This window comes from Pogona vitticeps, chromosome 6 (genome assembly GCF_051106095.1).
Source record: "Pogona vitticeps strain Pit_001003342236 chromosome 6, PviZW2.1, whole genome shotgun sequence".
Classification (NCBI taxonomy): domain Eukaryota; kingdom Metazoa; phylum Chordata; class Lepidosauria; order Squamata; family Agamidae; genus Pogona; species Pogona vitticeps.
The window spans coordinates 61,852,443-61,870,243 of record NC_135788.1 but is presented as its reverse complement, the minus strand read 5'-3'; the positions used below and the strand labels follow the sequence as shown (position 1 = coordinate 61,870,243).

The following is a 17,801-nucleotide window of genomic DNA, read 5'->3' as shown; positions in this document are numbered from 1 at the left end:
GGGAGCAGCTACAGAGAAGGCCCGCTCCTGTATCCCCACCAAATGCACCCGTGAATGTGGCGGGACAGAGAGAAAGGCCTCTCTGGATTATCTTAAGACAGCAGGATCATAAAGAGAGATGCAGCTCTTGAGATAGCTTTGGCCCAAGGTGTTTAGGGCTTTGAATTCAGCTTGGAAACAGATCGGCAGCCAGTGGAACGGCTGTAACAGGGGGGTGGTCCCAGTTAGCAATCTGGCTACTGTATTTTAAACCTGCTAAAGATTCCTAACACTTTTCCAGAGGGAGTCCCATGAAGACTGCATTACTGTAATCCAGTTGGGATGTAACTAAGGCATGTGTCATGACCAGACCAGACCTCTCCAAGAACGGCACAGCCAGTGCACTAGTTTTAATCATGAAAATGCACCCCTGTATTTTCCAACACTGTGTAACCTCATCCAGCAGAAGCTGAATCCCTATTCCTTGATCTGCCTTTTCAACTGACCAGGAGCACCTCTGTCTTGTCTGGATTCAGTTTCAGTTTATCCATCCTCATCTGAGTTGCATCCAGTCACTTCCATTATCCCATGCCTGTTCAGCATGCCAAATCCTCCTTTGCCTAATTTTGGGTTGTCCACTACAATTTTGCTTCCTGAAACAGACACAGGTCCAGGTTCCAGCTATTGCGCACACTGTCCAGGCCCCAACCAAGTTATTCTGGCAGTTGAAACAGAAAGTCCCACAGACAGTTCTCCACTTTCTTGCTAGAAAAATGAGAGTAATAATAACATAACTAGCCGTTTGCTTGTTAGTGTTTTTTAGCTTTTTTTTTTAAGTGTTTGCTGCTTCTCTACACGACTGCCTCCGCTATAACACTCGGAGCCCTGACTACCCTATCTCCTTGTTTCCAGTGGGCAGAGCCCTATTGGCTATCGAGGCCTAAAGTCCACACGCTAGTTGCCGCTGGAACAGATTCAACAGGTCTGCTGTGGGATGGTGTTAACAAACAGACGCGGGTCTTTCAAGCTCCGCACGTAGAAATGCTTCCGTCCCCCAAGCCGTATGCTGAGAGCTCAGCCAGCAGGTGGCGCTGCTCAACCGCCAGGGCGGAGCTCTCGGCTCCTCGGGGCGGCGGCGACGTCTTGCGCGCGGCTGCCTTACCCAAACCCAGGTAAGGCGGCTGAGTTGTGAGGAGACCTCGCACTAGGCTCCAGCGGGGAGGGGCCCGGCGGGGAGGCGTGGCCGCCGCCGCCTCTCGCTCCTCTCCAGCTGCCAGTCGGAAGAACGCACCGGGCGGCTCCTTTTACAGCGCTGCCGCCGCCGCCCTCCGTTCCCTGCGCTGGGTAGAAGAAGCGCCGTGCCGCGACCGGCGCCTGGCACGAGGGTGAGGGGCTTAGTTCTCCTTCGCTGCCGCTCCCTTTTGCCTCAGAAGGGGAGGAGAGGGAAGGAGGGAGGGAAGCAGAAGAGGCATTCCGGCCGCTCTCGACTCCTCTCAACATGAGTCCGGAGGAGAAGCCGCCGCCGCCGTCACGGACGACCCATTCCCGGGGCAGCCGGGAGCCCCAGCGGCTGCGGCGCGGAGGACTCTTGACGGAGTTTCGGACACCTCTCCTCACCGAGCCCTTCCAGGAGCGCTACAGCCTCAGCCCCGGCGGGGAACTCGGCAGGTAAAGCAGGGGGAGGAAGGGCATGTCTGAACGCCTACTTCCCCGTGGCGTGTCTGTGAACCCCTTGGGGAGCTTCCTGGACTGACACTAGAGGCGCGCCTTGGCGGGCTCGGGCTGCCGTTGCTCTCCCCTCCCTCCGGCTTCTCTGCCGGGCGAGCCCCTCGGGCGCGACCTCTTGAGGGTTCAGAGCAGGAGGGGGCGGAGGCGATGTTCTCTTCTTCCTCCCCCTCCGGAGTGTTTGGGGAGCGGGAGGGTTTCGCACGGAAGACTTTCCTGCCGCGTTGTGTTACCGTCAGAAGGCGGACACGCCGCAGGCGCACAAAGTGCCGGTCTGGAGGGAGGGAGGCGTGTTGTCTGTCGGTAGGAGTGCGCGGGGCGCCGCTGCAGTGCGTCGGGACTCCAGGTGTCCTTCATCTCTGCGCAGCTTTCCAGCTCCCCCCCCCCTTCTCTCTGTTGTTTCGGCCTAAACAGCAATATTCTCCCCAGCTGGAAAACCGGCCTTCTCCGGGCGCTTGAACTTTGTGTCCCTCTTGTGACTCAAAGGGGGCCCCGGCCGTTGCGCATCCCGAGGCCTTCTCCGGGACTGCGCCCAGTCGGCGGGACTCCTTTCCGAGGCAGGCGGTGCTGGATGGACCCTTCCTTCTTGCCCCTGCGCTGGAAGGCAAAGAGCTTGCCCTTTGGGAACTGCCTGCCTGCAAAGGACAGCAGCTTTTAACTGATGTGCTTTTCAGTTGCTCTCATTTTTACTTTAAATGAGACGTTTCCAAGTATTTTTTAACCTGATTGTGTTTTACTAGTATAGTATTTTAATATTTTTAGTATTACAGTAATGTTTTAAAATTTATAATTCGTTGTCTTACATTACTATAGTTTTAAAAAATTGTATTGTAAACAATGCTGTTGGGTTGCAGTTCTGGGGAGAAAGCAGGCTACAAATCAAAGATATTAATAAATAAAATTAAAAGTGGAGAACCAACATTGCCCTTATTTGTATAGCCATATACAAATCATATTGATTATGCTAAAGAACCAAGAATAGGTACTGTATTCTGCAAGATGTTTGGGGGAGATGTGTTGTTTGAATATATAAGGTGAAACTCAGTAGCTTGCTTGAACTGGTAAATTATAGGCAATAGGAATTCTAGTTGCCCTTTCAAACTACAGGAGCAGGATTGGATGCCTCTGATACTGGTGTGTTAGAGCAGCATAAAAATACAAAAATTACAGTAGTACGCACAGCCAATATGTATGGCATTGTCAAAGTAAATATTGAAGCAAATTGTGTACAAATGAGAGAGAAAGAGTACTGCTCTCAATAACTTAAAATTGACATATTTCTTTCTTTTTTTCAGGGTGCAGTGTTTATAACCCCTGGAAACGTCCCCATATTACAAAATAGTGTTTTTAGGCATCTTTATAGATGTATTTCTTTCTCTTGATTTGAATTAAACCCGACTAGCTAATAGTCAGGGACTTCCTTCTGTACTGAATTCTAGTAGCTAGGCTCGAGATACATATATTTGGTGTTCTCAAATTTATACTGTACAGTGGGGTCTTGACTTGAGAACTTAATCCATATTGGAAGGCGGTTCTCAAGTCAAAAATTCTCAGGTCAAATCTGCATTTCCCATAGGAATGCATTGAAAACCATTTGATCCGTATCTGCTCTTTTCCGTCCATAGAAACTAATGGGAAGCTGCTATTCTGCCTTCGACCATTAGAGGGGGATATTTTGTTTCTTTTTTTCTTAGGTCAAGAAAGGTTAAGGGAAGGCAGGGAAAATACAGTCCAGGCAGTACAGTACCAGGCAGTCTGAAGACTGTCTCCCAATCCACTCTCTAAACGCTGGGAGGAGTGAGGAAGCAGACAGGCACCCTTTTCACTGGCCAACAGTTAACTGGAAGTTCAAATTTTGCACTTTCCCTGCCTCCCACGTGGTTTTTTTTAAGTTCTTAACTCAAATCTAAGTATGTAAGTCAAGTCAATATTTTCCTATGAGAGTGGTTCTTAAGTCAAAATGTTCTTAACTCAAGCCGTTCTTAAGTCAAGACCCCACTGTACTTCGTTCATATCTTGACCTGTTGTTTAATTATTCATATTTAGTTTGTAAATATTGTTGTAAGTTGTAGTTGTAAGTTGACTGTTGTAAATTGTAGTTAACAGTAAAGACAGGTTTAGGAGCATGCAATCTGAGTCAGAAACAAAGTGGATTTAATTTAAATTAAGTCAGTTTTAATCATTATTTAAATCACTAGTCAGTAAGACTAAATCGTGATTTTTAAATGTAAAGACTCATTCTTGCTGGTAGTTATAATCATTAATATTTGCAACCAGATGAAGATTTCATATTTAGAACAATAACCTGTCAGATTAGTAAAACAGCTATATCAGAACAGATTTTAATAGGTTAATTACTCATATTTGGAGTACTATTTTAATTGTTTTATTTATCTAAAACAATAACATTATTTAGCACATTATCTAGCCCAAACCTGAGACAGGGCGGAGAGCGGCTTTCAGCTTTCCCCACCTTTCCCTCACTCCGTGTTTTGGAAGCTGAAAGCCGCCCGGTGCCCGCTCTCAGGTTTCGAGGCTTAGAAAGCTGGACCCACTGGCCTCTTGTCTCCTGTCCCTGGTGCCATCTGGGCACCGGGGACAGGAGACAAGAGGAAAGTGGGTCCAGCTTTGTAAACCCTGAAAGCCCAAAGCAGGCAGCGGGCACAGAGCATCGTTCAGCTTTTCCCACCTCCCCTCACTCTCAGCTTTGGAAGCCGAAAGCCGCCCTGCACCCGCTGTCAGCTTTGGGTTTTCGGGGCTTAGACTTGCAGCCTATGGACTGGAAGTGGGAGGCGGGGAAAGTGCCAAATTTGAATTTGACGCTTTCCCCACCTCACCCTTCTGGTCTGTAGGTCGATTTTCCAGCCGCAAGTCAAAGTGAAACTTTGTGTCCAGAGAAGTCTGTAAATCGAAAAGTTCGTAAGTGGAGCTGAATGTAAATCGAGACTCCACTGTACAAGGATATCTGCAGGCGAGATCTGAAGGCCTTAGGAATGGACCTCAACAGATGGGAAATCTTGACATCTGAGTATTCACCCTGGAGGCAGGCAGTGCAGCATGGCCTCTCCCAATTTGAAGAGACACTTGTCCAGCAGGCCGAGGCAAAGAGGCAATCCCGAAACCAGCAAAATCAGGGGACAGATTGTATTTGTCTTCAGTGTGGAAGGGATTGTCACTCTCATATTGGCCTTCTTAGCCACACTAGACGCTGTTCCAAGACCTCTATTCAGAGCACGGTATCATAGTATCTGAAGACTGAAGATATTTTCCTCGATACTTACAGAATATATACTATTTTATACCATCTTCAGAATTCAGTTACTTTTAATCATGAGGTTAAAACCTTATAAAACAAATGATACCTTTCTTTCCCTTCTTTGCTTGTTTTTTTAAACAAACTGCATTCATCCATTTTTCTTTTTAAACTATTCTGTAAAATGGTTGTTGTGGGTTTTTCAGGTTCTTTGGCCATGTTCTGAAGGTTGTTCTTCCTGACGTTTCGCTATAAAAGTTTCTGTTGTGCAATATATTGTTGTTCTTATTTGTTTAACACAGATTTCCACATCTATTTTGTGATATCTGTTAATTGGCATTATAGATACCAACACAAGTGGCAATTTAAAAGGCACTCTGTTTTCTGTTGTCATCTCTGTTTCATATAAAATAATCACTCAATTTACTTTTTTTTTACTGCGAAAACTGGCATAAAACTGAATTACTTCTACCTTGTTATCATTTCCATGTTCCAAAAACAAGTGGCTGTGTTGAAAACAATATTCCCAGCTGTAGTTTTTCAATAATACTTTAACTTTTGATGCATCTCTCTGAGGCACATTTTTAAAGCAGTTTTAATTTCTAGGGCAAAACCTCTGCACCCCGTAAACACAGTTTTGTAAACTTCAGCAATTAAGTCATATTTCAGCAACTGCACATAAAGTAGTCAAAAAAAAGAAAACAGATACGAAAGCAAGGATACTGCTGTAATTCATTAATAGAAGTATTGAGAAGTTACTACCATTTTTACAGTAAAATCTAGTGGGGATGAACTGCAGTTGGAGAGCCATCTTATACCAGCCGTTTCCCTGGACAGATCAGTGTGATTATTTGCATTTAGCAGATGGAGGTGGACATAAAGCAGAGTTTAGAGGCAATCAAATGCTTTTAGACTTAGTACTCCAGGGTCATAGCTTTAAATGTGTGTTATTACACTCATCTGCTCTGATATATGTGTTCAAGGATACAGCTACACTAGCATAGTAGTAGGGAGCTAGCTACTGTGGACTGTTTTGGCTCACAAATGGCTCCTGCCATTTCTTTGTGAATGATCAGGCTTGATTTGATTGTTGTAATCAAGCCTGATGGCTAGCTCCAAAGCCAATCTTGTGAAGTGGCTTAATAATCAAGCTACCTCTGAATATTGGCAAGGTAGAGGGCAGGAGGAGTGAAAAAATATAAGATGGAAAGGGTAGGCAAGGCAAGCGAGGAGGAAGTGAGAAATTTGGACAGAGCTAAGTGGGGCCCATTGATCTAGTAAAAAGGGTCAAGACAGATGTGCACACACAGGTGCTGTCAGGGGATCGGTGTGTTGCAAACACACATATATGCACACACATACACACTTTTATGCACATATTTACTGCTCCCTCACCCTATTCCCCCCCAAAAAGCTTTACAATTATGCATAATATCCAGCTTTGATATAAGACAGCATTTTTATGCAGCTAAACGGTACACTATATAAAAAAATTAAACTGAATATCAATGCATGTGAGTTGGTAAGTAAAACACAGTATGATAGCCTATATAAATGTTGACAATTAGTCACAGAAGAAAAGTGGGTACCAGCACCACCCTGCAATAAATGTGAGACAAAACAAGTGAACAATTGGAAACTAATGTATATCAAGGCTAATTAACATATTTCATTCTGTGCTTTATCTGTTTTTTCCCAAAGAGTGTTCTTAAAGGCTGAATCCAGCATCCTTGGGAGTAAGCCCTTTGAATCATATGGGGTTTTCTTTAGACAAAACATGTTTAAGATTAAACCGAAATAACACAGATAATGAATGCTTTATTTGAAGACAAGGCAATTTAAAGAATAGAAGAACTTCTAGCAGTAGGGTATATGACTTTAAGAATATTACAGTGTTCCCTACTTTAAAATCCAGTATGTATAGGGAGATTGTGAATAAACGTTATATACATACCTGTAGTATAGTATTAGTTCTTTGCTTAATCTAATGCAGTTCTTTTGAATTTGTATCTTTTATCACTTCAGGAAGATTAATTTCCTTGCTGAAATTACTGTTATTAGATTTGTTATCCACAACAATGACAGAATTCTGTAGATTACTTTAGAAACCACTATTCGATATCACATTCTCAGTTGTTCACTGATGGAACCCATGACAACCAGAAAGTGGGTAAACATGTGACGTAAAAGCATTTTGCTTATCGAGCTTGACTTGCAAATCACTAGGGTCTTTGTTTCTTTTCTTTGCGCCAGGAGGCATGCCAGTTTAAACCATGCCTTTGAGATTGGTAGTCTCAAGAAATGACCTTGAGCTTTCTCTGGTACAAATTTGAATTTCATGGAAACCATTCAGAGTTTTGATCAATGCCGTACTGCAGACATCACATTTCAGTGATGAAACATTTTAACTTTGCCAAGTATTTTCTTTAGTTAAATGATGGCTACTGTAAATAGCCCTAACCCAGTGAACACTTTCTTTCATTGTAAGGAAATAATTTGTATTCCCATCGTGCTCCAACTTTCTGCCTCATCTTAGTGCTTCTTAACATAAATTCTCACGCCCTCCACTTTACACTTATTTGGAATTAATTACCATGGATTTCATTGGAGCATGTACAGTATGTCCAAGGATGTATGTGTAAGAAGATTACAATCTTAGAGATTGTTTTAAGTAAAGAAAAGGTTTGAAGAATGTGAATTTTTCAGAAACAATGTAATGCAGATCTTAAGTATGTTTGAATTGTATTAAACATATTAAAAGTATGTATAAAAAGTAAACATTTGTTAAGGTTTCTTAGGAAGTTTCAGTTTTCAGTTGGATGCATGTCCACAAAAACAATGGAACTCAATAATTTTGGACTATTGAAAGTTAATTAGCTAGTATTACTTTTGTTGTTTTGTTGCATGCGATTTTAATATGGTAGAGCAGGCGGAATATTTTGTATGCTCTGTTCTGTTCTTCAAAGCAATATTATATCCTGTACAATACATAGAGGACTCTGTACAGTTCCCCATAAATTAGTAACATTGAAATATTTACTATGTTAATGTTTACTATTGAAATATTTACTATGTTCATGTCAGTGATTTTATGGCAAGTCTTCATACCAGGAGAATGGTATGCTAAAGAGTTGTTATTATTATGGTTATCTGTTTGAACTTTTTCAAGAGTACTTATCCTTCAAATTAAATGCCAGGATGCACGAAATCTCCATGGGGGGGATTGTAAGTATTGGAGTTGGTCTTGAGTTATTTAGGAAGTCACATAACAATTGAACTGAGCAGGATTTTGACATACCATTACTGTGGTTGAGTCACATTCAGATGTCTGGACTATATGAATAAAAATACCATGATTTGGAAGAGCCACAAACTGATGCGAAATATGGCTGCAATTCTGGACATGCTTTGGACAACTGGATTTGGCTTATGAGCCAGATTTCAGGCATACTTTGGGTAGTATGAAGGAAGACTGGTTTTTGACTAGTTTGTTAGAAAGAATGGTGCCCTCTTAAACTATATTCAACTATCTTTGTTTTCCCCCAGTTCTTTTGAATGAAGTGTTTATTGACTGTTGTGAATTGGGGTTGAGTTCAACTGCATTCAGGTTGGTTGTATCACCATATTGCTTATATTGTTACATGGGAGTGGAGTGTGGGTTCATGTTTTATCCTGTGCACTGCCCAGAGTTGTGTGTATTCACTAAATGATGATATACAAATTCAATAAACAAATACAATTAAAATTACAAGAAATGATACTTTGCATTTATTCACACCATGTTCTGCTCAGCCATTGAGAAAAAGCTAGTTGGTACTCTCAGTTTTTTGTTTTAGCAAGCATCTTCATTCATTTTTTGTAGCTATGCATACACAAACAGGTATACATGTATAACAGTGAACCCCTGGCTCAGGATCTGTGTACAGTGGTGCCTCGCTTAACGATTGCTTCGTACAACGAAGAATTCGCTTAACGATGGCTTTTCTGGAGCGATCTTGTGCTTCACTTAACGGTTTTCCCTATGGGCGCTTAACGATTTCGGGACCATGCTTCACTTAACGATGACAGTTTTAGGTCCCCTTGTTTCGCTTAACTTTTTTTTACAGCCCCGTTTTCGCTATTTTTAAAATATTCTAAAATGTTTTTAAAATGTTTAAAATGCTTGGAATCGTTAGTGCACCTTATAAAACCTTCGTTAACTTAATTTGGCTTTGTTCTGAGTCTTTTTGAATTGTTTGTGAATTTCCCCCCCCCCATTGAAATAGGCTTCAGTGCATTTCAATGGGTTTCGCTTAACGTTTTTTCCTATGGGGGGTTTCGCTTAAGGATGGTAATCCGTTCCAATTGGAACGGATTATCCGGTTTTCAATGCATTCCTATGGGAAATGGTGTTTCGCTTAACAATGTTTTCACATAGCAATTTTTTTTGGAACCAATTAAAATCGTTAAGCGAGGCACCACTGTACTAGGTTTGACAAACCTAACTTCAAGTCCGAGAAAGATGGTGTGTGGGGAATTGGCAGTTGCCAAATAAAGAGAAGAACGTAATGCTTAGGAAATGACAAAACAGGTTGGGATATGTGACTAAGGGCACTTAAGTACTGCTAACAGTAGTGGACCATGTGGTAGGAATGGGTACATTCAGGAAAAAAAGAAATGGAAAGGAACAGGAGCGGCCATAATTACTGACTGCAAATGGGAACCCAAAAGACTTTCTTGCTGGTTCTAGTTAGGGTAATGCCGTGGGCACAGGATATGCTCACATTTATCTGTTTAAAATGGGGCATCAACTGCATTAGGCTGTCTTAATTATTCCATTGTTGACCAAAAGAACGGCCTTGATATTTTAGTACAGTGGTGTCTCGCAAGACAATGTTAATTTGTCCCGCAAAAATCGTCGTCTTGCGAAAACATTGTCATGCGAAACGCGGTTTCCCATTGAAATGCATTGAAAACCGGTTAATCTGTTCCAATGGGAACGAGTCGTCGTCATCAAGTGAAAATTGCCATAGGAAACATCATCTAGCGAAACGCGGTTCCCAACTGAAATGCATTGAAACCTATTCAATGCATTTCAATGGGGGGGGGGGAAGTTACAACAACAAAGTAAAAAAAAGTCAGAACAAAGTCAAATTTGGTTAACAAAGGGCTTATTAAGTGCTCTTTAACATCAGAAATACTGTGCAGGTGATTTCAAAAATTTCAATCAAAAACATTAACTTTATAAATAACATAGAAGAACATTAAAAAATCAGCAAATATGAGGCAGGAACATCTGCCTTCAGTGAAACTGAACAGAAACAGTCACTGGATTGTACAAAACTCTTTAGAAAGTGCATGAACATACAGAAACTCTTCATAAAGTGCAGAAACATACAGAAATTTTTCAGGAATTGCATAAACATTACAGAAACTTTTTACATTTAACATTTTAAAACTGAAGAAGTGAAGCTGAAGTCTCTAAACCACCAGCACCAGTGTTCAGTTCAGGAACCTGGAGGCACACAAAACTGTCCCCACATCACAGCAACAGTCCAGTCTTCTAGGGCGACGAGGAGGAGGTAGAAGGCAACTGGGCACCACTGGTGGAAGCCGCAGGTTCCTCTTCCTGTCTTGGCCTCTTTGTGAGGAACCTCTCCATGGTGAGCTGCTTCTGCCTCCTTTTCAGCATCCCTCTGAAAAGGGGTCATAAGCTTCTCATCAAAAGTGCACAAGCTGATGTCCCAGAGCCTTGTCCAGGTGGTGCCGTTGAATTTGAGTCTGAACGTTCTGCTACTGGTGCAAGAGCTTCAGTTCACTGGTGGACAGCTGTTCCTCCCCTGGTTCTTCTTCCTGCTCCTCCGTAGCCTCTGCCTGCAGCTCGACCAGCTCCTGGGTGGACAGATCCTGGTTGTGGCCCTCCACCAGTTCGCAGATGTCCTCTGTGACCTCGAAGTCCATGTTCCTCCCCAAGGCCACAATGTCCTCCATCACTCTGGACTCTGGTGCAGGCGCAGAAACACCAGTTGCCACACATTCTGGCCAGAGGTTGAGCCAAGCAGAGTTCAGGTTCCTCTGGCTGATCCCGTCCCAGGCCGTGGTGATCAACTTCAGACAGATGACGATGTCAAAGTGCTCCCTCCAAAATTCAAGCAAGGTGAGGTTGGTGGTATCGGTCACCTCGAAGCAGCACCGGAAAAGCTCCTTGGTGTACCTCTTCTTGAAGTTCACAATGACCTGCTGGTCCATCGGCTGGAGTACCGGGGTGGTATTAGGCGGCAGAAACATGATCTTGATGAAGCTGAACTCCTCCAACAAGTCGTCCTCAAGGCCTGGAGGATGGGCAGGAGCATTGTCCATCAGGAGCAGGGCCTTCAGTGGCAGGTCATTGTCCACCAGGTACCGCTTGACTGCTGGGCCAAGTCTGATTGACCCAGTCCACAATGAGGACGCGTGTGACCCAAGCCTTGGCATTAGATCGCCACATCACGCTCAGCCAGCCTTTGTCCACCTTGTGTTTCTTGAAAGCCCGTGGGTTCTTGGAGTGGTAGACAAGCAAGGGCTTTATCTTCAGATCCCCGCTGGCGTTGGCACAGAAGAGGAGGGTGAGACGGTCCTTCATGGGCTTGTGGCCAGGCAGCTTGCTCTCCTCTTGAGTCAGGAAGGTGCTTTGGGGCATCCTCTTCCAAAACAGCCCGGTCTCGTCGCAATTGAAGACCTGCTGTGGAAGGTAGCCCTTTGTCGTCACGACCTCCAGGAACTCCATGGCAAAGTCCTCAGGCGCAGGAACATCGGAGCTGGCAGCCTCTCCATGCCTGACCATGCTGTGGATTCCAGATCTGGTTTTGAATCTTTCAAACCAGCCTCTGCTTGCCTTGAATTCTTCTGGCTCGGCTGAGGCTCCCTGGCCTTCTCGCAGATGACAGCCTCAGTCACTGTGTCCCCTGAATGCTGCTTCTGCATCCAGATGAGCAGCAATTTCTCAACTCCTCCAGAACAGCTGGCCGGTTCTTCACGATCCTGGTGACTCCCTTGGCTGCATCTGTGGCAAGGATCTTCTCCCTCATCTTCACAGTGGTACCAATGGTGGATTCCTCCCGTACTCCCTGGCGATGACCGTGATGCGCGTGCCTCTGTTGTACTTCCAGATGACCTCCTCCTTCATCTCCAGGGTTATCTTCTTCTTGGTCATCTTCCCGGCCCCTGCAGACGCAGGCTTCTTGGGACCCATGTCAGCAGCTGCTACGTTCACAAAAACAAATGGCAGTGCTTTACATCCGCTTCACCTTCCCACACACCTTCCCACCCCTGGCCAAAACTGCCCTGGACAAACAAGTGGCATAACACTCCCCCCAGCACAAGCATAATTCTCCCCCCCCAACACAGGAGAACAAATGCAGACCTACATCTCGCTGTCCAAAAAGTTATGGAAAACTCCTCTGAAGACCACACCAGATGAAAGACAGGAGGATGCCTTACCAAAGAAATTTAAAAAAATTAAACTTAGCCTAACCTCCCTCCCCCACAAAGAAAACAGGAGAAGAAATGTAGATCTACCTACCTTTTGCTGCCCAAAAAGTTCTGGAAAACTCCAACTTCACTGAAGACCACACTACACCAACCTCACCAAAAATAGGATGCCTAAAATAATAAAACTTGGCATAACCTCCCCCCCAAAACAGGAAAAGAAATGCAGACCTACCTTTTGCTGTCCAAGAAGTTCTGGAAAATTCCACCGAAGGCTACACCACACGACAGAAAGGATGCCTACAGTAAAAAAAAAAAAAATCAAACTTGGCATCAGACTTTTGCATTCAAACCCCCACAACAGAAGCTACTGTACCCCTTAAGTTTCCCCTGCAAGGTACCCAAAATTTAAAATCAGACTTCTGCTAGGTCCCCCCCCCAAGCAAAGCAATAGCAAGGGAGACCCAAATTCCCCCAGGAAAAAATTTAAAATCACAGTTCTGCTAGGTTCCCCCCCCCCACACCCAATGCAATAGCAAGGGAGACCCAGATTCCCCAAGGGAAAAATTTAAAATTACAGTTCTGCTAGATTCCCCCACACACAACCAATGCAATAGCAAGGGAGAACCAGATTCCCCAAGGAAAAAATTTAAAATCACAGTTCTGCTAGGTTCCCCCCCCCAACCAATGCAATAGCAAGGGAGACCCAAATTCCCCAAGGAAAAAATTTAAAATCAGAGTTCTAGGTTCCCCCCACACACAACCAATGCAAGAGCCAGCCAGACCAAAAGCCCCCCCAGCAAAAATTTTAAATCACTATTCTGCAAGCTTCCCACACACACAACCAATGCAAGAGCCAGCCAGACCAAAAGCCCCCCCCTGCAATTTACCCAAAAATAAAAAAAATTAAACTCTGACTTTTGCAATAAAACCCACCACCCACACAGGAGATCAAATACAGGCTTACCTTTTGCTGGCCAAGAAGTTCTACAGATCTTCTCTTCAGTTCTCTTTGAGCTCAGGATGCATCCACAAGACAAACCAAAGTTGCTCCTCAAGAAGTCAATCTTGGAACTGTATGTGGAAAAGTAACCCCAGGCTGCATGGGGAAGGGTTTTTAAACCTTCCTGGCACAAGGCACAATGCATCCTGGGTATTGACTGTTGAAATTTGAAAGAAAACAACAACAGAAAAAAACACCCTGCAGACAGTTGTCTAGCAAAACAGCGACTGTTAAAACACTCATCTAGCGAAGCACAGAACCCAAGCTGTCAAAATCATCGTATAGCAAAACAGGGTCACAAAAATTAACCATCTTGCAAGGCAAGGTCCTAAACATCGGCAAGCGAAAATCAGCCATAGGAACCATCGTTTTGCGAAGTGCAACATCACTCCCAAAAGTCATTGTATAGCAAATTTGTTGTTAAGCGAGGTAATAGTCTAGCGAGGCCCCACTGTACTTTTATCAATGATGATTGAATAGATCCATCATGAAGAAGCCACCACAGCTTGCTTTAATAGACTTTGGGAGGGAAGTATTCAATTTTTCTCCAGGCATTCCCAGTAAAGTTCAAAAATTGTTCATTTAGATTTAGACCATTGATACTCACTTCCAAGTGCTCTTGTTCTGTCCTCCAAACATAGACCCAAAAGGTAGAGGCTGCCTAAATGGCTTTGCAAATCCAGTAGTCCTTTGTAATGTACAGAAACGACCTCTGCATTTAGTGGATAGTTTTTCAGGAAGAAAGAATTCCACTCTAGGTGTGTGTGGACACAAGGTGGTTCTGTTGGTAGGACTTGAGTCTTGAAGTGCAGGATAAACACAAGAATGGAGCAGAGAATCACACTAGGAAGGGTTTTTAAGAAACATTATTAAAAGCCATTTGTACCCCTGGTTTCCTTTAAAGATTCAGTTTTACTCTGTATATCTTATATAATGTTTTTATCTTTGAATTTTTGGGACTATAACCATATAATAATAAAACTTAAACTCAAGATTCAGTCTACATTTAGGAGCGATGCCCAAGCAGAATGACTTCACTGCTGCCTGAACTGCAGGGCAAGTACTGTATAATGTACCTCCCATCCCAAAGCATGTTAAAGACTTAATGGCTCAAACGCTGGACCTATGATTAGTCTGAACAAAGGAAATGAAACTATGGGGACTGAAAGGAACATTGATGGATGTTCATAGCCACTTCACTGCCCTCACTCAGACTTATAAAGCATGGCATGATCTGTGTAGCATCTGTAGCATGACTAATTATCATTTATCAAAGTAACATATATCATTAAATTTACCCAGATGGTAATAAAACATGTCAGTTTATATGAGGAGGGGGGACTCTTAAGAACTGGGCCAAATTTCCTGTCAGGACACTGTGTGGATCAATTCAGAGAGAACCTCATGGGTTCATTTGCTGGGGATAGGCAAACTTTTGCATGTTTTTGTAGTGACAGAGTCATTAATCAGTGAAGGAATATGTATGCAGCATGACTCTCTTGCCTGTTTTGCAAGAGCTTTCACAATGGTCCTCAGCTTTTTGCCTGCTTCAGCGGTCCCCAGCCTTTTTTGGTCCGCAGATTGGCTGGGGAAGGCGTGGCACTGCTCATGCGCATGCACAAATGGTGGTGCAGCGCTTGCCCAGGTGCAAACGGGCTGGAGTGAGTGTGTGGAGGGGGTGGGGTGGGAGGTCTGTCTCAGTGGCCCGGTCCAACTCAGGCTGCGGACTGGGGGTTGATGACCTCTGTGCTAGATACTTTGGTTCTTCAGCGTGGCCTCTGTGAATGCACACATATGGGTTCAATCAGCACCTGCGCTGGAACTTCGGAATCTTCTAGAGCTTTTCTGAAAATATACAAAGTTTTGATTGCCCCTTGCACGCATGCTCCATTCCCCCCCCAGCCTTCAATTCCAATTTTTCCGCCACAGTGCTAGGAACGTTTCGGACAGAGCTCTTGATATTTGGTATTTTGGCTTGATTTTCGGACTATTTTTTCGGCTAAGAATATCCTCTATTGCCCCTTGACTTCGGACTGTGTCGACCATTCTCTTTCTTTAAGGACTTTGGCTGTAATTTTGGCTTTTCCCCACGCTATTGTGGATTGCCTGATTACCCGCCTAATTGGCGCCACAGGGAGCGCCATTATCCACTTAACTCGTTTGCCTCAGGATTATTTCCAATCATTGCTGTGAGTACCAAGGTTCTCACAGCCTGCTTGTTTTATGTCCTCGTCAGGTCCTTTTAGCAAGTGCAGGGCTTGTTCAAGAAAACTACTCTTTTATGACAAGCACGACTTTTGTTTGTTCTGTCTGGGAGACAATCATATTCCCTCTTCTTGTCGCCACTGCAAGAAGTTTACAAAGGCTGCGCTTGAGGCAAGGCAGCAAAGCCTTAGATACTATCTGTGGGACAAGACTTTATCTGCTTCCCGTCCCTCAGAAATGGAAACTTCTTCCAATCCTTCCATGACTCCTCGGTCTGAGGCAACTACTCCTACTACATCCACGAGTACTTCAAAGTCTGGTGCAAAACCGCCAAAAAAGTCTGCCTCAGGCTCCTCTAAGAAGCCTGCATCTTCAGTTTCGAAGGTGTCCACCCTGAAGGACACCTCAAAAGCTAAAAAGCCCACTGGCCATAACAAGAAGGACAAGAGTAAAGAGCAGACTACCATCCCTCCTGTCACTCCGTCTCTGCCTTTGCCAATATTAGAGGACTCTTCGAGGGATCAAGAGTCCCTTTCTGAGGCTGCTCCATCTATACCTCCTAGCCAGCAAGCCGATGCCAATTTGGAAGTTGGGTGCTCTCCTAGCCCAGAAATGTTAGAAGAGGCTGTTCAGCCCTCACTCTGCCCTTCCTAGCCCTGCTGATGCCGGGCGGGCGACTGAGCATCCACACTCGCCTTCGTCTTCACCAAGGCGAAGTCTCCCTCCACGAAAGAGAACATTAAAAAGGAGGCATTCTTCAGCAGATCGACGTCAATCTTCTGACAGGGAAGCTCGGCATCGAAAGAGACACAAGCGGGGCCGTTCTTCTGGTCGACATACTGATAGAAGACGGTCGAGACACCGGCATCGGTACTACGACACCGACTCTACTTCTTCTTATTCCTAGACGTCGGATGATCGTCGCAAGCATAGGAAAAGATGCTATACTTCTACTTCGTCTTCTGACAGGTCACCTTCTCCCTCCCCGTATCGACGTCGACGGGACCACGATGCCAAGGCGCCTGTACTACCTAAGAAGGCTCCTACCAAGGCTACATCTACATCAACATCAGTGTCCAAAAGTACTAGCCAGGCTGTTCCCTTTTCTCAAAGACAGATGCCCTCTGATGAGAAAGATGCTCTGTGTGCAGAGTATTCTGATCAAGGACAGGAACTGCTTTCTCCTCAACAGTCCCTTGTTGAAGCGGACACATGTGAATCTGACACAGAGGATCTGAACCCATCTTCACCTTCTGAAGATTTTTCATTGTATGTTCACATGGTGGCCAGAATGGCTAAGTCTTTGAAAATGCAAACACAACAAGCTCCTCCCCCATCGGAGGACCTGATCTTCGGTGATATAGACCAAGAGAGGTCACAGCCTCTAAGCCTGACTTTTATATCTCAGTTAATCAATCTTATACATAAGGCCTGGTCTCAACCTTCCACTCCCTTACCTGTGCCCAGGCGAACTGAGAATCTATAGAGTACATGGAGAAGATACTACTGTACATTTATTTCAAAACATCCTGCACCTAATTCTGTAATTGTCCACGCCAGCTCTTCAAAGGCATCTGGCAGACAGCATATTACTCCTACCAATCGAGAGGGTAGGAAGTTGGATGTCTTGGGCAGAAAGATTTACAATTTTCAGACTTTCCTTCTGCATATCTGCAATTATCAGGCTGCGATGGGTGCCTATCAGAAGCATCTTTGGACCAAGATCCTACCAGCCCTTCAAAGTGCACCTGATGATACTAGACAGGACTTTCTCAATGCTTATGCTGAGGCAATGATGCTCTCTAAGCATCAACGCCTGGCAGCCAGACATGCTACAGATGCAGCAGCCAGGACACTCACCTCTACCATTACCTTACGCCGACATGCCTGGCTCAGAGCATCCAGTATTGTAGAGGACGTTAAAAAGCAGATAGAGGAACAAGCTTTTGGCGCCAAAGGTTTATTTAATGAGAAAACTGATGAACCCCTTAAGAGTCTTCAAGAAATTAAGAAAACAGCCAAATCATATACAATTCACCAACAACCGAAATTTCAGAAGTCCCAGTGGCAGAGGCAGTTTCCACAGCAACAGTATCAACAGCAGACCTCTCAAGGTTACAAACAGTTCAGAGGTTCACAAGGCAGGTCATCTCGCAACTCTTCTACTGCTCCATCCTACAAACAACAAAC

The 17,801-nt window shown here is 44.3% G+C and overlaps 2 protein-coding genes across 9 annotated transcripts in view; one reads left to right on the top strand and one right to left on the bottom strand.

The window, feature by feature from the left end:
- The first annotated feature begins 1,108 nt into the window (after positions 1-1,108).
- STK17A (serine/threonine kinase 17a) overlaps positions 1,109-17,801 on the top strand; it is a 38,006-nt gene continuing 21,313 nt past the window's right edge. Inside the window, exon 1 of one of the 3 annotated variants that reach the window (XM_020798401.3) lies at positions 1,109-1,647. In XM_020798401.3, coding sequence (XP_020654060.3) covers positions 1,478-1,647 — 170 coding nt within the window. In that variant the 5' untranslated portion in view covers positions 1,109-1,477. The remainder of the gene's footprint in view (positions 1,648-17,801) is intronic. The other 2 variants (XM_020798400.3, XM_073002575.2) reach the window with 2 other exon arrangements.
- FIGNL1 (fidgetin like 1) overlaps positions 5,827-17,801 on the bottom strand; it is an 80,031-nt gene continuing 68,056 nt past the window's right edge. For all 6 annotated transcript variants that reach the window (XM_078377456.1, XM_078377455.1, XM_078377454.1 and 3 more), the window contains one exon: positions 5,827-17,786. In XM_078377456.1, coding sequence (XP_078233582.1) covers positions 10,730-11,410 — 681 coding nt within the window. In that variant the 5' untranslated portion in view covers positions 11,411-17,786 and the 3' untranslated portion in view covers positions 5,827-10,729. The remainder of the gene's footprint in view (positions 17,787-17,801) is intronic.